The following is a 27,196-nucleotide window of genomic DNA, read 5'->3' as shown; positions in this document are numbered from 1 at the left end:
GCATGTTTTGAAATAGCCTTGAGGTAAGTTAATGTTGTCTCCGTTCTTCGTAAGGAGAACTGAAATTCACAGAGATTAAATGTGCAGACCATTGTCATACAGTAAATCAGCACTGGATACTTGTTCTTCTGACTCCTTATCCTGCGCAGTGACCTGTGATCCATGCACCAGTTTTTAATAAGGAATTATTTTGAAAATGGTCATTTGGGACTGAACATAAGTGGATTTTTATATTTCTCATGGCCAGCTGAATTGTAGGCAGGTGTTCACAATCTGGAGGTGGGTAGTCTGAAGGAAAAAAAGTTTGCCTTACACTGAACGGGTGTCAATAAAAAAAGCCCCAGATTGTGTTCCAGTCCCATTCTGGGGTTGTACCACTTTTATCTTGGAACGTATTCCCTTCAGTAGGTTCAGGGACACTCGTTAGCAAAAGACGTTTATAAATCATTTCTCACTTGAAAAAGGGGTTTTATGCCTTCACTTTCTGCAAACATTACCTTCTTGATACACTACGTGGGTCTGTGATAGTAATGTCTGTTCAAGAGTTTTGAACGTGATTGTCCATTCAGATTTTGTATTTGTGAGACTACTCAGAAAGATAGTGGCTTATAAAGAGTGTTTGAGATAGGAGAAGAGGTTGTTTCTGAATGCTGCTATTTCCCTGCAATGCTGGTTTCCCTTGAACTAAAATGTTTCTTAAATCAGCCTGTTGGTGTGAGGTGCCCTCAGGTTTTTTGTTGCTACTGAGTTGTGAAACTTGATAGCTCAACTTAATAGCATGGCTGGAAACTACAGTCTTGCAGTTTAAGAGTTCTTGAACACTAACTCACAAATATATAATCATGTTTTTGATTGCCTCATGAACAGATGCAGAAAACCAGGTTTTCCAACTCTGCTGTTTAGATTTAGCTGGAGATTTATATAGCATCATTTGTTTTCATACTAGTATGGATGTTACCAGTTTTACTTCTTCCTTTGTTTTTTTAGGTTACTGACCTTCTCTTGATGGTTAAGGATCTGCAGTCAATCAATCAAGAACTTAAGAAAAAACAGCTTGGACTTTGTACGACAGATTCTCAAGGGAAGGAAGCACTAAAAATATTAAACCACAGTGAGGTAGGTTTTCTGTATTAAAGTAGTGAATCTGACTCTTACATCTAATATACCTTGTGGAGCCATTTACATTAGTGCAGAATGAGTGTAAAACCCTCGGGGCTTAGGTTGCTAATTCCTTCTAATAACTTTTTAAATTAATGATGTAAACAACTTTAAGATGTTAGCACAACACAGAATCAGCTCAATGCAAGTGTTCAGTGATGTGTCAAGTTGATTTTAAGGAAACAACATACACGTTAAAATATTAATTGGGTCTGTGATCTATTTGTTTTGTCAATTGAAAAGGGAGGAAATAGTTAATTTTACAAAGAATGCAATATCTTATATAACAGTTATTATAGGAAGTGTGCTTGTCTCCTGTTCAAGAGTCATTGTCACACTGTTTCTAATTCTGTAGGAGCTTAGTTTGTATCTCTGCATCTGCAAAACAGCCAGGGTTCACTGTAGCCAAAAAAGAGAGAATAGCACTTCAGGTCACTTAAATGCATGGCTGTGCCTTCATGCAGAATATAGAGGTATATGAAGAAGTGGCCAGCATTGTGGTAGATTGTGAGAGGTGCGAGGAAGTAGTTGTTGCTGGGTGTTTATTGTTTTGCCCAAAGCTAAGGCTGTTTTTAGCTGTGGGAAGAAGAGTTCTTGGCAAAATACTTCCACTGAGAAGGATTTTGGGTGCTGTGTCCCCACGTATCTTACTATGTGTGGATGATGAAGGACGTTCAGGAGGCTCTGGTAGATTATAGTGAACCTTCTAGCTTGTTATAAAGTATTACATGAAATGTTGCTGTAGTACTTTTCTTTATATTCTGTTGTGGTTTTTGCTTTCAGTTACATTGTTGTTGTGCACAACATACTGAATAGGAAGGAAAAAATGTACAAGGGATAATGATGCCGCTAGTATTTTGTGTCTTGTATTTCTGAATTAAACTCAAGAGAACAGAAAATTAGGAATAGTTCGAAACAGTTATGTGTGGATTGTCTAATTTGAGGTCCGGGACTGAGTTTTCTGCAGGACAGTTTATTCCTCAAGACCCTGGAAAAAGGGTCATGTCTTTTACCATATGTGCTGCACATGCACAGGGAGAAGTAATCAAAGGTCATGAAATATTCTTGCTTATTCAGTTTTAGGGCATACTCATGGTATCTTTAATTGAAATATGTTTTAAATTATAGATTGACCTTTAAGGGTGCCATAGCTTTTATTAAAATAATGAATATACATGTTACTGTAATAGGTTTGCATGAAAAGCGTGTGGGCAATCTGTTTCCGAGTGTGTGCAGTTTCTATAGATTAATATTTTAGTCACCCTGCAGAGGGTGCTGCACCCCCACTGATGCTGTAGTTGTACCAAAGGAATTAATGTCCTGTGCTAAGATCATCGTGACAAGATACTGTGTGATTCTGCATTTGTCTTGGCATGAAAAGTGCATACAGGAATACTTAAGCCGTCTTTGTGAAAATAGATGTAGAATGACAGAGAGTGAAGCTTGTAAAATATAAATAGACCTCAACATTCTGGTAAAGGATATAGGAATGTAAAATATGATATATTAACCTGTGCTAGAATGATAATACTATGGAGCTCAAAAGTGAAAGGATGCAAAACTGAAACTTTTTAGTTTAAAAGGTACCATTTTATCAATCTTGACAATAAATGGCAACCGGGATTTCAGGTTATGGTTTGTGACATCAATGTGTTTTGCATACTAATAACCATTGTAAAAAAATGCAAAGTTCTATTTCTTGTGTGTATTTTGGGCTAGAATTTGTTGGCAGGTAGTGCTGAGATGACACTGACATATGTGCTATAAGAAGAATTTGGACAGACACAGGAAGATGTAGCCTTCTCAGGTTCTTAAAACATATCCATCCTTCTTTTCCTTCACAAAGCCGGAGCACAGATCCGATGAGTCTGCATGCTGGTGCCTCTGCAGGGCATCTCCCAGTGGTCTGACAGGCCCTAGTACTCTATTTCTTGGCTTCATGTTTGTGTTGGGAGGGAGGCAGAGGAGAGAAAAAGGTTGTTTTTGTCCTGTCCTCTGAACATCTGCTTTCTCTGAGAGAAGCAGTCTCAGTGATTTCAGCCTTCAGGGCTCCAGGGATCTTTGCAAACCAAGCATATCAGTGGTTCATTTAGGAAAAACATTCTCAAGGTTTTCAGTCTCCAAGGAAATACTTTAAACAGGCAGGTTATTCTTGGTAGACTTTTTTTTCTGGCCTTAAGACACTTATTTTCTTTTTAATATTTTGTTGAACATTAGTTTGTATTCCTTGGAGCACAGAAAGTTTCTTTTCAGCCTCTCAGATACAGGACCATAGGACCAGGCTCAAACTGCAGTCATTTGTTGTAATAGTGTGCTATATCCTGTTGGTCTTATGTCGTAGTTTCTAAGAATCTAGACTTCTAAGAATCATCACTTACCAAAAAATATATTGGCCTGGGAAAAGCATATACTAAAAATGTTGAGTCATAACAGGTAGTTGCATTGAGTGGATAAATTATGTGTGCAAGTGTATTTTGAATAGACAAATTCAGGGTTTGTCCTGAATCTACACATGGAAGATTAAAGCTTAACAGTTTTTTTATTTTTGTAATAGTTAGTGTTATCGGACTTTTGGCATCCCATGATTACAATGGAAAGATCATTTTAAAATGCATGCCCACGCTATATACCACAATTTTGTCTGTGTCTTCCTTCGGTTTTCAGATTGTCTTTACGTTGTGTTGTCCTAGAAAACCAAGTCTGAGTGAGAAATACAAAAATAATTCAAACGTGACTTGGAAGTTAGTTTTCAATATAGATTTCTAATAGTAAAAGGCAAATACATTAATATGCTGCACCATCCAGTTTCTGCCTTTAAAATTCATATTTAAAACCATTAGAGCTGCTTATACTGCTAGGGTTTGGAAGATAAAAAGGTTTTTCTCATTTATTTCACATATATATACACACACACATGCACACATGCACCCATCTTCTATGCATACTTAATTTAAAAAAATCAAAACCCACACATGCATTCAAGTCCCAGTGTTCTTAGGAAGCAAAAATAATGCTCCTTGCAGAATCCTGTTTGTCTGCGGCTGGGCTGACATGCTGTGAGCCAAGACTTTCCAGCATGTGATACTGGGGAAGCAGGTTTCTCTTTTCATGCCGTAAGTTTCAGCACTGTGCTGTATATCCATCGAAGCTATAAATATCACATCCATGACCCCTAGACACCAGTTTCTTTCATTCCAGTCCATCATCTGAGTCTCTGTACCTATAATCCCAATTTTCTGTAACTATGCTCAAGATTCATCTTTTCTTGTCTTAAGGTAATTTTTCTTTAGGCCAAGTCACACCAAAATATAACTGTTATACACACCGTGCTGTATTATTGCCACAGGGGCTTTAAGGCTAAAATTTTTATCCCATGCAGGTTTGGATCTGTAGCATCGTTGATATTTACTGATGCTTTTGCACATTTCCACTATTTAATGAGATGTTAGCAGCAAAGGTCTTAAATAACTGTCTTTTTCTATTAGATTGGGAAATGTGACTATGGACCAAGATGATAGAAATGTCCAGTCTGGTCTTCTCTCAGGGGAGTGGTGGAGCATGGTAACTGCAGGTCACTCGTGGTGGATCCCAAAATGGGACGTAGGACCAGCCTTGTACTCGGGTTGTCTGACAGGCTGTACCAGAACGTGGCTACTGAATATAATAATTCTTTGTAAATAAGCAGTTTTATGATGATCAACATTAAACTGACATAGGCAAGGCTAAATTCTGTCCTCGCCTCCAGAGCAAGCTGAGTAAAGGAGGTGAGTTGTAAGCAAAGAGAAGACGTTCCCTGTGAACCATGTATAAATGAAGCTCGCGCAGTTGTGGTCGTTGCTGCTGCTGAGAGAGGAGCAACGTGCACACCTCGTCCCTTGCCCACGGGTCTGTTGCTGGGATGTAACATCCAGCAAACCAAAGGGATTCTGGTCTTACTGTCAGTAATGCTGGTGACAGGACTTCCTCCTCCTCCTCCTTGCTCAGGAAGTATTAGTGATGGGAGGTGGATTAGGTTCTGTGGAAAATTGGGAGAAAAAGATGATTTGGCACCGTTTGCTACAAATGGGCAAATCTAGGCAAGACACAGCAGATTGTAACCTTCAGTGTTACAGTAAATCTTTTTAGTGTACAGCAAGCTACATGTGCTTTGTTTTGAAAGCATCTATTTCTTGGATGCTGGAGAAGAGCCTAAATTGTGTAGCAAATGAAAATAAATTCTGGAAATTGGAAAATAAAATAGGCACAATGAGAACATGACTGAAGATACAGAGGTCCTTTGCCGGAAAAGGTTGTGATTTTTACATTTTTTGTAAATTCTGAGGAGAAAGGGTTAAATAAAAATGAAGGAATGTGTAAGATACAGTTTCACTGTATTTAATATGAGTAATTCCTGGGTTTTAGATTAATTTTCTTTGATCTTGTTTAAGAAATCTAATTCTGTGTTTGTTACTTTGTATTACAGGCTTTTTTTATTTTTCTTTTAAGACATGTCACTGACTTATTTATGCATGTTTCATATCACAGTATTTTTTTTGTGCTACATTTTCATGTCATTCCATACTTTGTGTAGTGTCTTGAAATAACAGAGGAGCCTGTGATGCAGATGGAAGATGGTGACAATGACAGGAAGATGCAGAACAGTCAATTTTCTGAGAGGGTCAGTCAGGTAGGACTCTGCTCTGGGTGCATTATGTTACAATACTTTCTTCTCTGCATGCCTTTAAAAGTTTATATTTTCTTAGAACACAAAGTCTTTTACAAACAAAATATACTTTTCTTGGTATCTGATTTCGCTTTCAACTAATAGTTATCCTGAAGAGTTTCTGAAAGCTTATTCCTGTATTTTTCTGCTGCTAGGGTTTTGCAGTGAAGATAGCTTTCGTTCTGGTCCTTGTTTTCTCTTGTTCAAGGACTCATAATCTGCCTTAATAGAGATGACATAAAGTCCCTTGGAACTATGTTTCTTTACACACACACACCCCACCCCCCCCCCAATCTTCAGCTTTGATTGCAGCCAGGCCTATGGTACAAATTGTCTCAGATCAACTCACTGCTATGATTGAGGAAAAAATGCTGTATATTCAGGGTTGAAATACTTGATGTGTTGGTAGCTTGTTACCTGTGTTTTCATATGTACAGGAATCTGCTGTCCTTTTCCTCTATCATTCAAAAGCAATGTAATATAAAGCATCATGGAATCATAACATAATTCACATTGCAAGGGACCTAGAGGATCATAGAGTGCAATTAAAGTTGAACCTTTCTGGTTTAAAAATTATAACTTCCTCAAATATGACACAAAAAGGGGCATTTTGGTTAGTAATGTTGAAGAATAATGATGTTCTGTTCTTCAAAATTTGTAATTTCTGTGTTTCTCTGTTTACTAGGTATGCCTTCAAGTTTCCTTGGATTTTCCTTGTGAGGTGGATAAACAGGTAAGTGATGTATTGTAAAGGTACTCCTGACTTTTAAACATCTGAACCCCTCGCTGCTGATGTCTGCTGATGGAAATTGTGTCCAAATGGGCCTAGTCTGAACTCTCACGTAATTGATACGGAAGACTTCCATTGATATAAATGGGGGTTGAATTACTGGAGAGGTCCCCTATGGAAATTTCCTAGGACACTTCTATAGTGTTGCATACAAAAAGTTGGCAGTTTGTAAATACTTCAGGTTGCATCCTGTCCTGGCCATCAGGGCTTGCGTCTGGGGATCCCAGGACAGAATTTTGTACTGTAAAGACAGATGATTCAAAGGTGAACTAATAAAAAGTTACCTGCAATCTGCAGGCAACGTTCCAGAAGTTTCATACCTCTTCATAGATAAAGACCTTCAGGGAAATCTACTTACTACTTACTAAACAACTGATCACTATGAATTAATCATATGAAATAGATGTTAATTAGTTTTTCTATTAATAAATAGCAAGTGAAATGTCTGTGGATGCTTCTTAATGTAGATAAAGAGCATCAGGAATTACAAAACCTGATTACAAAAAGATTACAGCCCTGAATTTAATAGAACATTGCATACCTGTGTAATAAGAAAATGTGTGCAATTTTTTAACAGGTAACTCCAGCAGGCCATTCAGAGAGTTTCTGCAAAGACAGACATTACAGGAGTCCAAATAACTCTCAGTTTGAACACGATACAACTGGCAAACTCTTTGGCAGAATAGGAATGAGTGAACATGAAACAGAAGAGAACTTGCTCACATCTCTTTTAAGAGAAAATAGAACATCTGTACTGGAATCTACGTAAGTATGAGGGATGTGCGCTGCTTTTGACAGTATTTCTATTTGAGAAGAGAATAAAGTAATTTTGCTAAAGTGAATTTAGATAATGGCACTGTCTAATTTACCTGAGAGATTGGCAAGGCGCCTTCAGAGCCATTTTAGTCTATCATGCAATTAAGTAATTAGGAAACATACTATCAGTAGAAATCCTTACGAAAAACCCATTACAAGAAAAAAAACTCTCCAAAGTTACTGATATACGAAGCTTTACTATAGGGACTGATTGTTTTCAGGATGGAATCTAGCAGTGTTAAAGGGATCAGATGGTAACAGGTGGTACTTTTATCTGAGAGCACAGGCCGGTGAAAGGCAGTGTGGTGAAGGGGATGGCACTGTACTGCTTTAAAAATTGTAAGTTTACGGAAATGAGGATGGAGGAATTGGAGGTACAATGACTGTTTTACAGGGTTAATTTTGAATGGACATTGCTGTGTGCTTTGCAGCCTTTGTCGTTTCATCTGAACTGCTCGGGCAGAGGTTTGCTCTCTGTCAGCCGCTCTGGGAATCTGGGCCCATGTCCTGCAGCTAGCTGGTTATTCCACTGTAACCACTCCTAGGACTATGCTGAGATGAACCATGTTTTAAGTACTGAGGTCACTTGCTATGCAGGAGAAAATATATGTGTGTGTGTGTGTGTGTTACATTATGGTTTGATCAGTTCCCATCTGAAATGCTCATGTCCATAGCAACTGGACAATACCAAGCAATAGGCTGTATAGAAAAACTACCCCCTGACTAGTTTTGCTTTCCTCCAATTTCATGCTTACACCACTTAATCTCCTGGTTGAAAACTGAATTAGAGCTTTGGTGGGGATCCTTCTCATTTTCCTTTCCTAGTTCTCTCCATGCTCTAATGACTATGCACGTTACTGCGTGACATTTTGCAGCGCCCGCCTGAGCTGTTCTGCCAGCCAGCCGCAGTGCTTTCCGGAGAGTAATGGGATTGACCTTCCATATCCATTCTGCTCGGCCGTGGTGGGCGCAGAATATCCTGTGGGGTTCCACATGTCAGATCCTGGGTTTGGTCTTCAGGCGTGTCCTGCACTTGACTTTACTCAAGCAATTCTTTATTTTTACATTATTACTGTTTAAAACTCTGCAACAGGCTTAAATGGTCTTAGTTGTCAAAGCACTAGTTAATGGTAAATGAGGAGATGCTACTCCATTAGAAGACTAATAGGTAACATTGTTTTATTTGTTAACTTTACACAGAAGTCTGCTGATGACTGATTCTTTACCACTCTAGTGTGTCATCTTTTCTATGTTCACATACAAATGACCAGATTGACTGGTGATGAGCCTGTACGTTGCACAACTGAATTCTCACTGATGACATCAGATGCCAGAGAAAGATATAAAAAGCCTAGTTAGCTTCTACCATTTCAAACGCTAGCCATACAAATGCAGTTGTTTTAAATGCTGGTTTTTATGTTTAGTGGCACAAACAGCTCTCTATTGGACACATGAAATCGTCTGTAGAATTTGAGGGCTTGCTTAGGCTTTAAATGTCTCTTATTTGGCTTCAGTTTCTCTTAAAACATTGCTTTCCAAACTATTGTCCATGGACCATGAGGTATCTGTGGGGCAGTTTGATGGTCTGTATTGAGCTGTTTTTGCAGGCTTTTGGCTGCTTTCTTAGGTTCCATCTTTCCTGTTATATTAGAAATAGATTAAGGGATAGATTTTCAGAAAAGCTCGACATCTAGCGTCTCCTGTATTTTTGGCAGAATTTTCTTCTTAAGGTAGTTAAATTGGAGTGTAAACTCTTTTGAATATCGATTCATATTTCTTATACTGCTGTGGTAGGTAAGCAATCGATTTATGTACCAGATGCTAAGTACCTGTTCATGAATGGGGAGAGGGGTGGTAGAGCGTATATGGTCATAAACGGGAGAAAAGCACTGATGAGGTAACTTCCCATATAACTCATGTTGTGAAAAGGCTTCAGAAATTCTGTTTGTTAGTGAGTGATTCATTAGCAAGTAAAACGGAATCCCCTGGGAATTTCAAATATGTCAAGATACTGCAAAAGAGTTTCTTAGAAGGTGTTCTTGTTTGCTTAAATAAAAATCAAAATTCATGCCTTCTCTTTCCCGAGTACAGCAGACAAGAACAAATGAAAATTGTAAATGAACTGTTAGATCATCTGAACACAACTGACGAAGAATGTTCAAGTGAAGATATAGAGAAAAAGGATGAAAAAGATCTTAGGCAAATGATTATTCAACTAAGAGCTGAACTCAAGCACTTCAAGCAGGTCAATAAATTCTTAAAGCAGCAAGTAGAATTGAAATCAACTTTTGATGGGAAAGAGAAGCCTTATCCAGATGCAATGCCACAGATTAATAAGGATATTGAGTTGTTGAAAGTGGAATTGAAAGATGCAGCTACACAAACAATGACTTTAGAGAGTAATGTCATGAGAGTCAAACATGAAGGCAAAACAGGAGCCTCAGAAGAAAACCCAGAATATTCAAGATTAAATGCAGAAAGAGAACATCAGCAAGAAAACATGTGTAAGAAGGGTGAAAAGCAAGAAAGACTTCTCTTTACAAGGAGAACAAATGAAGTAAGTTTATTTAAGATTCTCTTTTTGATACTTAGGGAATAGATGTATAAAAGGGAAAAATATGTTTCATTTCTAATACTAAATCTTGCTTTTGTGTAATTTTTAAAATTAGAAAAAGAGATGTAAGCCAAATTATTTTAGATAATTGTTCTTAATGTTCAGAGCTTTTCATCACATACTTCAGTGTGCTTTAGAACGTTAATTAATTGAATTTCAATCCTCACTGGGACCAGATACTAGTAAATATAGCTTTTGGAAAAAGAGAGAGTTCATAGCATAATGGCTTGGTTCTGTACTACCTTGCATCTCTGCATAGATGTTCATAATGTGCGGACCCGGAGCATTCTGAACTGATAGCTTATTAAGTTTGAATGGCAAATGCAGTCTAGAAAATTGAAGGCTTACATAATGTCTGAGAGCATGCTGGTGAAGAGTTAATGGTAGATTTCAACAAACTCAACTCTTAATTTTAGTGTTGTATTAACATCTTATCATTGTGTCTTGCTTTTGGACAAGTGTGACCAGTAGTACTCTATAAAACTGTGGGGGCAGTTCTTCATATTTGTTTGGAGCCTAGGTGCGGTCTGCTCTGTGAGTACAGATGTAACTTGCTTGTGCCAGGTAAGTTTTCAAGCCTTTTGTATGCAGGCAGTCTGTGATCCCAAACAAAGAGGTGGGAAAAGTGTCTACTAAAGAGTTCACGTGTATTGTTTCAGTAGCTGTTATAGAAGTAAAGTTGAAAACTCTTTGAAGATCTTAGCAGAGCAGACAAAAGAGAGAATTGCTTTTGATTTTGTGGACTGCTAATAGAGAATGTTGTAGCACCTTCTGCAAAGAATGGTATCCATGACTTCAGTGATCAAGAGATTTCTGTGAGCTAGCAACTGGGAACAGTTCATTTTTATTCTGGCCTGTTCTTGTTGGGTTCATTGTTCTGAAGGGGCTTGTAAACCAAGAGATGTTGATAGGACTTTGTTCTGTACAGGCGTAAGTGTCTCAGTATAGTTCGAGATTTTAAGGAAAAGATTCTGGCATGCACAGTTGGTCCGTGGCAGACACCCTAGAAAATTCATGCCAGTTTTAAGCAGTAGATTATGATACTCCTGAAACATCAAAACCTAACTCACAAAAGTTATGTCTTGTTTCACCAAATGATTTACACGTAATCAAAACCTATCTCAGTATCTTCAGGTGCATTCTTGGTCTTTTAAGGTTTCATTCCTGCAAGTAAATTTTCTACCTTTAAAAAAAAAAATGTTTGGGGAGGAAAGAGGGTAATAATAGAAATGCTCTTGGGCCGTTTTTAATGTTCGTAGTCTATTTGGTCTTTGGTCATTCATGGTTGGCAGGTTGGCTGCAGCGATAGCTGTCCCTGCATCTTTGGGATGCCTTGGCTAGTCTGGACAAGAAGGAGTGGATGAGCTTTGCCATCGGTTCGTGTCGGCGCTGTTCAGGGTAGTGCTCCAGAGACACACAGGCGAAGAGATGAGGGCAGGTGGAAGTCAGTCTTAGAGTAAGGGTGGGTAGCAGAGGGAGAAGGGGTTTGGGGACCTAGCTGGTCTCTTAGTGAAGATTTGCTTTTGATGCCTTGCTTAAGAACACTAACGATGTCTTTGAGCTGCTGGTCTGTCTTCTCGGGAATGAAGGACGGTCTGTGAAGGCAGCGAGTAAAGGCTTCTCTACCCCCCACAGGGAACAGCTAGAGTTCTTTCTGCAATTCTCTTTTTTCTCAAGTTCCTGTTTTCACTGAGTTTTGAAATACTGTTTTGATTCATCATTTTCCAGATTCCTCTCCAGTTTAATCAGTCGCAACCTCAATGCAATCCCTGAGTCAGTTGCTTTAAAAGCTTTGTTTGGACTAATGCAGTGTCTCTTTTGCTTCTGAATGGCTTTTGTAAATAATTTCATGTAGCCAGCTGAACTGGACTTTGGGTAATCTGGGTGACGTATATGTCTGTACAACAACCCTGAGACAGCTGGAAATTGCTTGACGTTATTAGTGCAGTTTAGTAAAACTAGCAGGAAGTTCATCCTGCCCGGATTTATTTTTCAGTCTCCAAATGATATTGTAGTCATGTATGTACAAAAAGAATTGAGTATGTCATTAGGAAAATGGAACTTGCTTTTTATTATTTTAAATTGTGTAAAGACTATAATTGCTAAGAAATGAATGTGGAAAGGTATTTCAGAATACATTGGGTGGTAAAAGAAATTACGGGATTTACGCCATTGGTGAAGCAAATGAACAGCAAAAAACTATACTAAATCTATCTGAAAATTCCATTATTGATTTTTATTATTATTACACACAATTCCATAACTCTCATCAACATATAGCATGTTTTTATCTTTTTGGAGATAGCACTATTTTATGCTCTGTGGTTTAAGCAAGGACACGTTCATTTTATGCAGAGACTTCAAAAGGTGAGAGGCTAAAATGTAATGACTTAAGAAATTTAACTTTTCCCCCAATCTCCAGTGATGGAATGTCTGTTACAGTAGGAAATGGGAATCCTGCAGAAGCAATGTGTGAAGAAGCTATTTTTGTTCATAAAGAATTTCTCTGGCAGAATAGATTTCCTCTGTGGCAGATGCAAACCTATGTTGATTTTCTCAGTGGCAGGAAAGTGGGCTGGTATGTAGTAGGGCCTGTTGGGTGGAGACAAAAAGAAGAAAGGAAAATATGTTCAGGAATTTGTGAAAAATTAGGAGTATCCTCAATTAACAACAACAAAAAAAGGATTTAAGGTTTAAGGGAAACAGTTACTGGGCTGTCAGACATTTATGATATAGACAAGGAGAGTGGGAAGTAGCAGTTAGAGAGAGGTCAGTTTGGTTGAGAAAGTATTTTCCTAGGGCATAAACAAATTCAAAGTTAACTCATATGCCTACTGATTAAAAGCCTTTGCTAGTCAATGGTGTATTTGATGTCTTGCTTCATGAACTGGAAGTCATTCGCTGTGTGGCTGTGGATGCGTAAGTAGCAGGTACTTACAGGAAATCGAACCAGTGGGATAGGGTTTTTTCTCTCTGAATGTTTGTTTTTCATGTTGCAAGGGTGTTGCGATCTTATTTTCAAAACTAACATGACAGCTGACTGCTCTGACAAGAAAATTTCCTGGAATGTTTGTTTATGTTTCCGTTACTTGACTGTTACATGTGAGCTACTGCCTTCCCATTTTGTTCCACGCCTTTTTCAGACTGATTCTGCTTACCTGCCCAAGAAGTCCCGTCTGCCCGTTCTCTTAAGATCAGCCAAACCATTAGGAAACGTGCCTTTGAACTCCTCTGTGCAGAAGTCAGATTCAAAACTACAGTGTTGTACCAGGGCGCCTTGTGAGGGTCTGAAAGCACGTGAAGAACAGAACAATCAATCTCAGCCACAGACAAATGGAGAGTTATTATTGAACCAGTCTGTAACTGCAAACCTTCAGGAAGAGCCTGCACAGGAAAGCACATCAGTGAGAGGTAAATAAAGAGCAGACATAATGACTTGTAATTCTGCTTAAAATACCAGCTTCTTTTCTTGTAGTAAAAAGTAAAACCAGATCATTTTTACATATGTACAATGCTGCTTAATCTTAAGATTTTTGTGGGTAGTCAAATATGTATAGACCTTGAAAACCACCTTTTTTTTCTTTTATCTTTGTTGCTAGAATTTTAAACAGCTTCATATAGAATAGAAAGTACTGTGTATACATCACGTAAAGATTATAATAAATGAGAGTTTCACAGGGTGCCCACACATACACATATATATGTCAATGTTTAGGTGAATGAAAAATTTCCTTTATAGGATGCCAAGTCTAATGAAACTGTCTGTAATGGAGACAGGAGAGTATAAAACTACTGTATTTGTTTATGCTGCATAAATAAGTTTTTCCAATATTCCACTGATCTGTCAAGTCATCTGTGTCTGTTTCCAGTGTGGCTGGGTTAATTTAAAGTCACTTGTTGACAAAGTATCTGGATCGGGAAAGTATGACAAATTGTAAGGCAGAGAACAATGGGTATTATATAAAGTTTTGGAGTGGTAAGAGAAATAAAAATGCGCTTAGCAGTATAGATTAAAAATTGAATAGAGATGTAGAGGATAGGTGAGGGAGAGATGAAGCGTAAATATAAGAAATAAGATTCAATCAAGTAGCAAGTGAGCCACTGTCAAGCACAGAGGTTGCAGAGACTTTGTTGTTAATGGTAACGTTATTGTGGTAGGGGATAGATATGGCACAACTTTACTGGAAATACTTTAAGGTGATGGGACCACAGCAATTAATTCGGTAGGTGCAAAAATCCATGAAGAATTCTGAGAAGGGCAGTACTTTTGAACTGGATCCTGAAATTAATCAGAGCCTGTTAGGACTGCAGTCCTGTGATTGCCTTTCTGCGCTGATTTCTTTACCCTGGGTAACAATTATTTTGCACGCTTAGTAATTCTGGGACTTGATGCAGTGGGAGATTGCAGGAGATTAGTTTATGATCAATGCTCATATTGGCAAAACTTTTTAGCCTTTTCTCTAAGCTTAATGTAAAACATTTAAAAATGCACTAAAAATCGATTAACTGTTACGTTACAAAGGGAACTTGCAAATGTCTGTCTTCATTTGCTGGTAGGAAGCTTTTGCAATTCACGTTCTTAGTACTTAGCCTTATAATTTTAAAGACACGTGCAAATGCTCTCTCATATGACCAGTAGTGTTTGTATTACATTTTCAATAGTAGTTCTTCCTTAGATAATTTTCCCGTTTCAAATTCTAAGAGGGCCAGATTTGGGTTTGTGGGTGTGGGTTTTTTTGGGGGTTTTTTTGTTTATTTTTGGCTTAACTATCCCCACTTAATTTTTTTTCAGCCACTTACTGATAATCTGTTTTACCTTCCCCCACTATTCAGTTGACTCATTGCTCAAATTGGATAATAGGGAGGTCCAGGTGGAATTGCAAGGTGTTGATCTGGATACAGGGGGCAAGAATGAATATGCGATGGACAGAGATCAGCAAAACTATCAAGGTATAGCATTTATATGGTGTAGTATAAAAAAAAAAGAAGACATTTTAAAACTCTAGTTCCTTCTGAAATGTGCAAAATTGTAAATTACTGCAGGTAATTGTCTCCCTTGCCATTTTTTGTGGGTTTTAAATCTAATTTTCTTAGCTCGTATGGATTAATTGCTCTAAGAATTCAAGCTGGTCTTTTATAAGGGTTATGCTTTCAGAAGGGCCACAGGGATTTATGAGTCCGCTTTCCAGTAAAAATAATGAGTTGTATGCCTAACTCTGATCTCTGTTGCTAATGTCCTCACTTCTGAACTCTTCTCTGAATTAAATGTTTGTTACTTACTGCTTCTGCATCTAGTTCTGAACTATTGGAATGAAGCAACTGAATGATAGAATTTTGCTTATCTGAATTATCTGAAGGCATTCAACTAGGTTGAAACCTAATGGAATCGTTTAATGAAAATGTAAATAGGCTTAACACTGTGTATTACGTGTTTCTGTATCATCCATTAGTCTTCTTCAGGAGGGCTTGAATAACCTGGTTAGCATGTTGTGTATAGAGTACAGAGGATGTGACCAATTTTGTAATCCTTTGTCACATCATTAATTTTATTTGGATAAGTAGCTTCGTTGAAGCCAGTGAGTTGGTTAGCAGGATCGTGCTCTGTGTGTGCCCTTTGTGTGCGCGGACACATATATATGCACAGAGAGCTGGCTAGTTGTCCTTTCATTAAAGGGCAGTGTCTCATTAAAACCATAACCAGTATTCTAATCAGAAATATTTCTTCCCTAACATCTGGTTTTATTTCCTCTTTTTGTTATCTGGAACATTTGCATGAAATCAGGATTGCAGAGTTTAAGAGTTCATCTAGTATCTGTTTTTTTTCCATCTCAGTCTGCAACCTTCTTTGACATCTGTGTTACTGCAGCAGCCAACTGGTAGAGGAGGAGCAGAAGCTGATGAACTTAAGTGTTGCCTTCCCTTATTCAGTGTGTCTTCTTGAATTCATAGACGGACATTTTCTTGGAAGCATTTCTGTCCTGTGATTCTGTCACCTTTTGAATGACATACATAATGGTGTGCAGCAGGCTGTGTACTGCAGAGAACATCATGTAGCCTTAATTTCAAATATGTTGATATCCCAGCGTTGCAGCTTCATTTTTCTCCAGCTCTTGGGTTATATTTGGTTTTATTCTCTTGTGCTTGGGCTTGAGTTGGGCCTTCATATACAGCTCCTCCACCCCCTGCTGCCCCCCAAAATTTTGTGCTAATTTAGAGCTTGAACCTGGGCATTCGAATTCTCCATGGAAACCAATTTGAAAGTATTAAGACCTGTGCAAGATCAATCATTAACTCCCAGAAGGGAGGTTCTAATTCATAGCGATCTTTTGCAGAACTAATAGAAGGAGAAAATTTAATTTAGTGGTAACCAGAAAATAACTGTTTTCCCAGGTGCTTACACATACAGCCCTCAACGTACCCAGAACTATAAACATAGAATATACATAGGACTATATAGCTTTTATTGGTCTGATGAATCTGGGGTGATTAGCATTACTTGTGAATTGCAAAGTCAACTAAGGGATGTGATGTGCATGCCAAATGAGTGTCAGTAAAACCTTTAACACTGAACAGTTTCATGGATTTTGTTTAGAACACATGTTAAAAAGAAGCCATTAAAGCCCCTTTTTTCAAATTTTACTATTTTGTTGGTAATCTTTTTAAAATTCCACTGACTTTATGTTCCAGTTGGTTTTGTATAGATTCTTGAAGTGAGGAGAAAAAGAAGGTTTAATTAGAAGTTTTAGGAAGAACAATTTAAAGTCATAGAGTCTACTTTTAAATCTCAGTGCCTTATGTTTGAGGTTATCTTTGGGGCTGGATAGGTCTGGGCTTCGTCGGTGGTGATTCAGGACTCCATATGGCAAAAGTAATTTTCAGTCATTTGGGAAGTGAGTGTATTTTGAGTATTGTTTATTTGAAAGGTGATAAGGGTTTTGAAATATCTGATGTGCAAGTTGTATTAACGGGCAAATCATAGAAAGAGGTCAAAAGTTCAAAACTAATATTATATAGTTGTAATTATTCTGCGTTTTTATTCTGTTATTATAGAAGTAAATGAATTCATTCTAGTGCTGTTAAGAACAGAATGTCAGATAAAGAAATATTAATATTCACATGCAAACCTCCTGTTTTTCAGAAATGCAAAATCATCATAACATTAGCAGCATGAATATCCAGCGTTCATTAAAAGAGATAGATGGAGAGTTTTTTTCCATGGAACATGAGGACATTGACTCAGCCACTGCATATTCAGGTTCCAAGTGCCTGCGTTCTCTCAAATTGAGTGTAACAAATACAGATGCACTTGATGACTGTGAAGTCATAGATGATATAGAAGAACTGAAACAAAAAATTAAGAATATGCAGTCTGAGCTTGAGAAGTACAAAATATTAGTGTTTCGTTTACAGACCTCTGACCAGCTTTTATCAAGTGGTATTTCCAATCTAGTTTTGAGTGACACAGCCTTGCCTGTGGAAGGACACGTTACACAAGTGCAAGATACAACTATGCAAGAAATCAAGACATTTTCTAGTGCCCATCAGCTGATGGATTATGAGATCCACACTGAAAATAGGAATTCAGAGTCTTCAAAAGCACCTGATACCTGGACAGCTGAAAACCTTAAGGAACTACTATCAGCAAATGAGGCAGAACTTGAAAAAGAGCAGATTGCAAATATGCATCTTGATGAAGTGTATGATCTTCAGAACAAACTGAGAGAAGCATCACCATCCAAGTGAGTAAAGCTGTTACTGTTTCAGGTTCCTTTTTGTAAACAGCAATACCAATAACACAGGAAAGTAATATGAAGATAATTTTATTCACACATATACAACAGGAGTGTGTTGTTAGAGTAAAGGCTAAATTTCGCTAACATTAACATAAAGCAACGGAAACATTTAGTTAAAAGATGCCTTGAAGTACTAAACAGTATTTCTCTTACAACATAACTGCTCCTGTTAAGCTCCTATCACTGTAATGATTCTGTGCCAGGCACCTGCATGTCTCCCTGCGCGTTGGGTCCACAACTCTCTTTGCTCCAAGACATCCTCTCTTGAGCAAAGTGAGATGTCCTCAGGTTACTCTTTGATTACAGAGGTCAGCCGTCCTCAAAGAATTACAGTTTTACATGACTCAGATTTTTTTCAGGTGACAAGTGTAAGAAAATGAAACATCGTATTTTGAATGGAAATGTTTCCGTGGGCAATTAGCTGGCAGATTCATACTAGCCCTTCTGTTTGTGTGACCAGACTGTGTAAAACAAAAATTTTACACTCTAGCTGTAATTTATTTTCAGTTGAGTGCTGTAATGCCTTCCTTTGAATGATGTAAAAGTATATAGAATATACTTAATATATTTATGTATATTTTATTTATATATATATATATATAAAAATTTATGCATGAAATTTTCTAGCATAAGCTGGAAAATCATTTATGGGAGACTGGAAAGTATCCGTCTTGGGTTTTGTATGGTAAGATTAAGGTCGGCATTTTGGCTAGCATATCTACAAATCAGAGACATAGAATGGGGTCCCATAAGACCAAAACTTTTCAGCACCCGCCCCCCCCTTTTTTTTTTTTCCTCCTGTACTATTGTCATTATCCTGAGGGCCTACAGAATGGCAGAAGTATAACAAAAGTATTCAGCCTTTTGGCTTTCTTCAGAATGCTTGAGTAGAAATGTTTGGAGACACTGAGCAACCACCAACATGGACTATTGTATATCTTTTAGTATTACTATCATAAAATACAATTGTCCTACACAGTACATACAAATTTACATACCCTGAAAATATACCTCATCCATTTTACAAAGGAAGATCTAACTGTAAGTTAAGGGTTGAGACAGTATGGATCGCTGTAAAGTTTTTATGGCCACTGTCTAGGACACCTGCATGAGTCACAAGTGACAGACCCAAAAATGAGTTATGCATCTCTTCCTATACAAATGACAATAAAAATTCTATAACAACTCACAACATCATAGATTTTGTTTATGCCCCATATTTTGTTTGATTCCCTGCATCTTTTCAGATCCTCTCCCTTTTTCTCTCCACTAATGTATGAGCCTGTAGAAAGAAGTCCGTAATGCAGACAGTTGGTGGTATAAAAGAGATGTTGTATCTGCAAGTGCAGAATAAATTAAATTGATCTGAGTTGAAATTTATATCTTGGCTTGTGGAGTACAAGAGTTTGGACACTACAGTGGTTGTCATGGCCATGTCTCTGGTAATAAACATGCAGAGATGTGCAGAATTTTCAGACTCTGTGAAAGCATCAGCTCAGAAAGTTCAATGTTGTGCTCCTGGTGGGAAATACATACAGTTTCAGAAGAAGGGATAGCTCTATCTGTTCTTCCATAGTGAATGAAACTCCAGCCTGCCCCACTCCTCCCCACAAAAAAACCCAGCAAAATATGAGCCAGTCAAGAAAAATATGTGTATTCTTAAAAATTCTGATGTGTTTACTCTTACTTACTTTAATTTGGCATCTTTGCATACCATCGGGTTATTTCCAAGAGGACAAACAAGTTGTCACCTTAGTTTTTGCCCATCTTATAAATGAAGCAGTTAAGTGAAGGATAATAACCCACAAATTATGTCCATAAATACAAAACTCAACAGTTAGAGAAAATATATTTCTCATTGTGGCTGTAAAAACACGTTAAAATGAAATTGAGGGACATAAAATTATAGCTTAGGAATATAAGTTTAATTCACTTTTAATTTACATTTAAATGTTATTTATGGTCAGAAAATTACTTTAAAGATAATTTCATTTTCTCAGATATGATTCATTAGTTCATCCACAAGCCCAAGAACTCTCCTTTCAAAGCCAACAAATTAAAGAGATCCGCAGTGGTTGTGTCGCTTACCACCACCATCTGACAAGCCTTATTAAAGCTTTTGAGGAACTGCTTCAAGCCAGTGATGTAGATTATTATGTTGCTGAAGGCTTCCGTGAACAACTGAATCAAACGGTACTATTGTTTGAGAAACTAGAAAGGAAATCCCTGTATGGTAAGTAGCAGTATTTTGTGCTTATTGTCTAAGATATATTAATGTTCTCAAAATTTGAAGGTTTTGTTGTTGGTTGATGGTTTTTTTCCTTTTTAGTGAAAAGGAAACCTTAATTCCTCTTAGTTGCTTTTAAATGATTTATAGGGAAGACTGTCTTGGAAGGTAAAATTTTAGTGCCCCAGCAAGACTGGATTTTACTTTTGTAGTTGTCCTCTGTATTGACACCTTCTGTTTTGAGTTGTTTGTCTTAGCACATGCATATTTTAACTGTTCAAAATATAGTGGTCATAGCTTAGTTACAAGTTGGTTTCAGGAAGCAGCCCAGCTGACTTTGTTGTGCCTGAGCACCAGGTATCTCCATTGAAGGGCTCTCATGGGCATGGTTCACAGTTGGTTTTTAACACAATATATGTTTATACTAAAATAAAAAGTTACAGGTTCCTGAAGCTTGTCCCCCTAAAGCGCAGTTGATTGCAGGACGGGTAAATGCAGTGCAGAGATCTGCTCTGTGCTTTTAGAGTAAAAGAAGAAATTATATAATAGTCCATCTAATCAATTTTCTATGGCCAGAGCCTTTAAAGGAACTGCAAGGAATCCTGCATTGGACTATTGGAAGATAATACCATGGTGATTTGCACATTATTGATATTCCTGTAGAAATAACACGTGTTAAATTGTATGCAGGTGTAAAATCCTCTGTCACTGGATACACCAAGAAAAAGAGCCATAGACTTTATGGAGAAACCCACACAAGTGGTGCACATAGAAAATTAAAACAGGGGGGAGAAAGGTAAAATCTGTTTGGTTAGAAGGCAGATAATTCCTTTCAGAATTTTGAGTAGCTCATGAATTTAAGAGGCTGTGGTATTGCAAATCAGTGTGTGTTTGAGGGTTTCTTTAGGGCATAATAGTAGAACAAGAGCCTCCTGAGCAGGGAACTCGAAGTTGGCCAGAGAAGTGTTGTCCTGGTGGTAGAGAAAGCCAAGTGCTGAATGGAGTGTATACCCAGGGAAAAACATTGTAATGTGTATGGTAAGCAAAGCCCTTTAATTATCAGTGAGGTAATAACTGCCATATTGTCTGAAAAAATGGGAACTTACAGACCTAAAAATACTCTTGTCCTTGGTTTATCCCAGTTTCCCTACCTATTGTTTGGCAAGTCATTACGTAGGAAAGGCAAAGCCTTAAACATCTAGAAGTGGGACCGTATCAGGAGATGTATTACTCTGATCTTTTCTAATTATTTTCCTGAGAGACCTGTATCTTGCTGCCACATAGTCTAGCTGGTTAAGAAGAGCTCACTCTCTTTCATAGTAGCTAAAATGCAACCATGTTTTGTAAAATGAGCATCAAAATCGACAGTTGTCACCTGAAGGCAGTGTATATCAGGCATATGGCCTTCAGTCCATAGTCTGAAGAAAGTTAGTAGCAAAGTGATGGGAAAGGGATGCTAAGATGAGTGAAATTCAGCAAGAAAGAGCTTTTCCTGTTGTTGCAAGTGTTGCTCTTTCTGACCCAAACAACTATCAATACTTCCACAGATGTCAGCTGCAAAACTGCCGTCTTCAGCAAAACGCTTGAGGTGGCCTCAGATAGGGACCCTGACCCTCATGTCTTCCTGAAATTGGCTCTAAGTGATCACTTTGTTCAGAAACATTCAGGACCCAGCCATACAGTGATCTGTATTCTGCCTTTCATTAAAGATAGTGGCAGCATGTTGCAGTTTCGATTGCTCATATAAAGGAATTGTATATGAGAAAAAGGTATTACGGCTAGTGTGTCATAGCAGTGTAATAAAAGATTGAGTGTATTCAATGATTTCAGTGGCTACAGAAATTCCTTGCATTACAAATGAGAAGACTGTGTAGTGAATAAACATTAAATGCCTTTAAACCAACAGATGGTATCCTATATACTATGAAAAGTCACTGACAACAGAGACAATTCAATATATCTAACACAATGGTGTTGCACTGAATCACACATTAAAATAAAATGATGTTTGTAGGGTTATAAAGAACATCCAGTGTACTAAGAATTGACTGTAAAGAAGAAGCATAAACAACCGTCTGTCTCTGCATTTCCATCCTGACCTTCAGTTCATTCCCCTGAAATTTCAGCTGTGCAACTCTTGCCTGCCACTTTTGCTTAATTGCACAAGAATTTTAAAATATGGTGAGCCAAGGTGACACCACGGAACTCTTTATTTCCTTATTCAAATTAGTGCCTGAGTCCAGGTCTCTTGCACTGAATTGTGCTTGTGCTCACACGCTATACCACTGAGAATATTGCAGGCAGTATCTTGTGTATGCCCCTTTATTAAGGATAACTGGTTAGCCTGACTCTGCGTGGACAAAATCCAAGTGCGATGGAATTGTTTTAAAATAATTTTTATTGAAGAAGTAATGGCATGTACCTCTAATCCTTTTGCCATATAACACAGTATTTTACATCTGTACGCTAACTAAAACACCAAAGCTGTAAAATCCGGCATCTGTGGTACCTAGTAATTTTTTTTGCACTCAGAGAAAGCTATTGCTTTGTTCCTGGGCTATAAATAGTTTTACTCATGTACAGCATTTGACACTAACACACAGTGTGTTGAGTATCTGTTGACTTCTCTAATTTCTCTTTGATTTACCATTCTGTATTTAAATAGTTTAAGATGGAGGGGGAAAATGTATAATTCTCAATGTCTGCTTTTAATCGGTTATTTCTGCTTTGCAGGAGAATCAATAGGTACGGAAGTTACTATACTTAATGAATTAGCTCAAAGGTAAGAGTGCGATTGCATGTTTATCAAATGTAGGGTTGTTTGATAAGTTGATAAGGATGCTCCATGTTTTGTAGCACTACTTCCACCATTTTGCTTTTGGGGAGGGCTTTGCTTATGTTGCCTGTTTCATTAATACCCATTTTGTTAATAAAATATTCACAGAAAACAAATGAAGGGTTTTTTCCCCGCTTCTCCTCAAACAGCTGAGATACTGAGAGGCAGCGTGATGCTGCCCGGATTGTGCCTTTCATGAACAAATAAAACATGTGCCATAATACACTGTTGTGTAATGTTCAGATATTATCCTAATTGCATCTGCTAGGGGGGATAGTCAGCTGCCTTTCTGCTTCTGTGACCTTGGGGGCTGGCTCAGCATCACTGGAGTACAGTGCTGTTGGAGTTCATTCTCAAAACACCCTTATGCTGAAGGTGAAGAGAGCAGGTGTTGTTATGCTGCATGTGTTGGTTTTATGCCAGCCTGGGATTCTTCTGCACTACAGAAATGCTCAGCTGCCTGTTCGCGGCAGCCTGAGGTCCCCTTAACGCGGAGGTGACTGCCTGGCACTGGAACACCACACTAGGCTGGGGTCCATTGATCATTCCTGCTGACTTCAGTGAGGTCTGCATTTCAGTCGTGATATATACCTCTGATGTGTAGTCGTTTGTCATGTTCTGTCGCATAAATTCCCTCGCTTTGCCTGTGTCCTGTAAATTTGACACCATGCTCTCTGTTCATGCTTCCAAAGTGATACAATAATTTTTATATTTCAAAATGTTTTGTTTGGCACAAAAGGGATAATGAGAAGAACACCACAATGTACCAGCAACTGAAGGATGACTCACCTGTACCATCTGCTCTTCATAGCTTGTCTGACTTTGATTTGTCAGAAAAGTCATCTCCTGGATCACCTGAGCACAGGCATGACCTAGAGGGACAGCATGGCACACTGGCGCTTCTGCCAAACAAGTTTCCCCCAGGTAATTTTTTTTCCCACTGAAGATTCGCTAGATATTGGGAAAATGTGATAAATAAGACACAAGGGAACTAATTAAGAAATAATGAAGAATGTTTGTCTGCTTCAGCTTTCCAGTATCTTGCATAATCATTGCAATTTCAGTAATAAGCCATACAGAGATGACAACGATTTGAGCTACCTCCTGTTTGAAACAAAATTAACTATGATATTTTGTGTCTTTGTTGTTTTAGACTATCATCTTTTACAGTACTCCAGACAGTCTTTAAATAGACAAGTTATAAGGAGAAAACAGACAATTGTCAAGAGATTATTACATTGAAAAAGAGAGATTTTCTAATTTTATAAAAGCCAGTGTTGTGTTTTCTTGAGAATTGTAAGTGCTGCATAATTAATAAGTGGTGTCATGTTTGACCTGGATAGTTTCGCTAAGCACAAGTGATGCTTGCGGTACTTTGTTATAGGCAGTGATGAAAATTTAATAGCTGAGATAGCACGTACTGTTCAGGAGAAAAATATTGCAGAGTAAACCAGGAGTGTATGACATGGATAAACTGACAAATAAGATAGTGACAGTTAGAACAGATAAGTTCCTGAGCAAAGCTGAAACTTACAGCCAATGGAAGAAAAATTGTAGAATGGCAAAGCAAGAAGGAAAAGGTACGGTAATGAAACTTGATAGAACAGATTTATTTATTATGGTGCGCATTGTGTAAGTCAAAGTCAAATTTATGTCTGAGGTGCTTTGGTAAGCTTCATATTGTTATAAGGAAAAATGTATACTATTGGTGCGTCAAGCCTGAGTGTGGAGCTGCATTGCAGAACTTTGGATTCATTTCCCAGTATGGGGAATGTTTTGACTAGATAAAATTGTTATCTACTACAGTTTGTAGGAAGAAGAAATGTAAAGAGCATTAAAACTGGACCATTGTTTTAAGGAAAAATGTAGAGTTGGAGTTTTCACTAAATGCACGGTTTGCAGATTATATGGAAGAGAGACTGTTGGGGGATCAGCTATTTAATGTCTGCCATTTTGAGCAGCTTTGTATTATTTTTTAGTATTAACAGGCATTAGATTTGACAGGAGTACATATTCTTTAAATAACAAGTGGTCTCTTGGTTTATTTAGAGTTATTAATGGAGCATCTGCAAGAAATTAGAATTCTGAGACAACATTTAGAATACTCCATAAAAACTAATGAGAGACTGAGGAAGCAGCTTGAGAGACAAGTAACAGACAAGGAACTAGATCAAGGTAAGAATCTATTTCATGAAAAATTAAATCCACCTTTCATGCTTAAAGCCTGAGGGATCAAATGCTGCTGGAAATGTTTTGTATGCTTTTTTGAATAACCCCCACCCCTTTACAGTTGGAAAATGATGTGCCTTTCTCTGAGTAGTGCTGCATCTTGAGCTCCAGCAGCAGCCATGGCTTTTCCATGCTGCCTGTAGAGTGGCATAAATACAGATCGAATGTGCCTCTGCCCTGAGTCCATGGCTTGGAGCGTGTCCAGTACCGATGCACAAATCTTTTATGGGCTACAGGTACATCACACGGCCTCAAACCTACAGTTGCACATATTGCTAAAAGAACAGGACTATCAGGTAGTTTTACAACATTTGATGATGCCATGGTTGAATTTCATACAGAGAACTGAAACACCCTTCTAGTTCTATTATCAGCAAACAGCCTGCTTTTTTTTTTTTTTGCTTTTTTTTTTTTTCTTCTTTTTTTCTTCCCCCTTCTGCCTTTGGGATATCATTATTGTTGTAATGGTCTTGGATTTTAGGATGTCATCTTCTTTGAATTCTTTGCCAAGTCCAGCCAGGGGCAGCTGCAGGAGACAAAGCCCATTTTATCAACTTCATTTCACTGGGCCTAGGCCCAGTATGAATATAGGAGGTGCTTTGCTCTAAATTACATTGCTGCTATTGATCCAAAGTAGGGATTTTGTGGAATTAGCTTTCCTGTGCCTACTCTGTGTATACCTAGGGTGGTCAGTACAGCACCACGGCTAACTGGGCTGTTAGAGACGCCTTCTCTGGAATTTTGTGACTGCTTTAAAGCCAGCTTCTGTTTGCACACAGGGACAAAACATCTGTAAGGCAGAGCCTAGGCCATGGTGTTCAGCTTGTCATTTCAGTCGATTGGTGTGACAAATGTGTTCTGGACAAAATGACATTGTAAGTTTTTAATGAGAAATACCTGACAGAAACTGATGGAAATTTTAACATAGAGGTGGTTTTCATTCTAAACTCTAATATAAAGCAGTGGATGAAAAATACTAAAAATAGGTATGCAAATTCAGAGTCACTGTGCTCTGCCTCTAGTGTTCAGCATCTTTGAAAGCCAAGCTCTGTGGTAGGTTTAAGACTTTTCAGAAGAAGGTAGCCAGGCTTTCACTGAGGGTGCTTTTGTAGCGCCTGTTCAAGCACACCATACCAGGCATACTTTCCTACACTTTGTTCTTGCTCTCCTTCCCACATTTCCCCCCATAGGACAGTTGATTAATATACAATATTACTCAGACTGGAAGCAGGCAATAAATACATACATGCTTTCCTTTTACTCAGTTTCACTAATATTGACATTGGATTCATTATGTTTTACATCATCCCCATGATCCATTTCTGTTGTTTAAATGGAGACTACCTGCAAATGGCAGCTTGCTTTCAGGAATAATTTACAGTGATGGAAAGGTGTATAAAAAGCATCCATTTCATTCATGAAGTATTTACGTTGCTGGAAAGGCATGCTGTTCTTGTGAAATAACCACACTGAAACACTTCCAACTCTTTTACAGCTTCATAAAGATTCTGGCAAGGGCATCCATTAATGCAGTGAAAGTATATTTTCTTTATAAACTGTCTTATGCCTTCCATCTGTCTTCTTGTTGTCTTAGCACATCTAGCAATGCATGGAGGAGAAATTTGGAAAAGAAAGGAAAAAAGCAGCTACCTGTTAGAACAGCTTCTTTTTGTTACTGTGTTCTTTCAGTGCTTCCTGTTTCCCTGTCGTGTTAATCAGATATGCATATTCTCTCTTCTCGTAACAATACTACTTTTTTTCCTGATAGATGGGCTTTTTTTGACTTGCAGTATAAAAAGAAGTTCTTAAGTGAAGCTGAAGCGGATTTTAGCTTTGGGACGTAATAATATGAAACAACTTTTTTACTTTCAACTTATTATCCTTAGTTTGTTTTCCTTTAAAAAACAAAACCAAGTAGTAACATACTTAATTGTTGATGAGAGCCTGTTAAATCCATCTGATATTGTGTTGGTTGTTCAACCGAAGTTAATGCGTAGAATTATTCCTGTCTGATAAATATTATATGGAAGT

The 27,196-nt window shown here is 37.9% G+C and overlaps 1 protein-coding gene across 6 annotated transcripts in view; it reads left to right on the top strand.

Moving 5' to 3' along the window:
• Positions 1–27,196, top strand: part of CDK5RAP2 (CDK5 regulatory subunit associated protein 2) — an 83,296-nt gene that overhangs the window by 38,036 nt on the left and 18,064 nt on the right. For all 6 annotated transcript variants that reach the window (XM_055719672.1, XM_027809608.2, XM_055719671.1 and 3 more), the window contains 12 exons: positions 988–1,116; positions 5,729–5,824; positions 6,546–6,593; positions 7,228–7,415; positions 9,558–10,023; positions 13,224–13,491; positions 14,914–15,030; positions 17,219–17,819; positions 19,874–20,106; positions 22,834–22,882; positions 23,676–23,860; positions 24,986–25,111. In XM_055719672.1, coding sequence (XP_055575647.1) covers positions 988–1,116; positions 5,729–5,824; positions 6,546–6,593; positions 7,228–7,415; positions 9,558–10,023; positions 13,224–13,491; positions 14,914–15,030; positions 17,219–17,819; positions 19,874–20,106; positions 22,834–22,882; positions 23,676–23,860; positions 24,986–25,111 — 2,506 coding nt within the window. The remainder of the gene's footprint in view (positions 1–987; positions 1,117–5,728; positions 5,825–6,545; positions 6,594–7,227; positions 7,416–9,557; positions 10,024–13,223; positions 13,492–14,913; positions 15,031–17,218; positions 17,820–19,873; positions 20,107–22,833; positions 22,883–23,675; positions 23,861–24,985; positions 25,112–27,196) is intronic.

Source organism: Falco cherrug, chromosome 9 (assembly GCF_023634085.1).
Source record: "Falco cherrug isolate bFalChe1 chromosome 9, bFalChe1.pri, whole genome shotgun sequence".
In the NCBI taxonomy this organism is placed as follows: Eukaryota; Metazoa; Chordata; class Aves; order Falconiformes; family Falconidae; genus Falco; species Falco cherrug.
The sequence above is the reverse complement of the archived record's forward strand: the minus strand, read 5'-3'. Positions and strand labels throughout refer to the sequence as shown.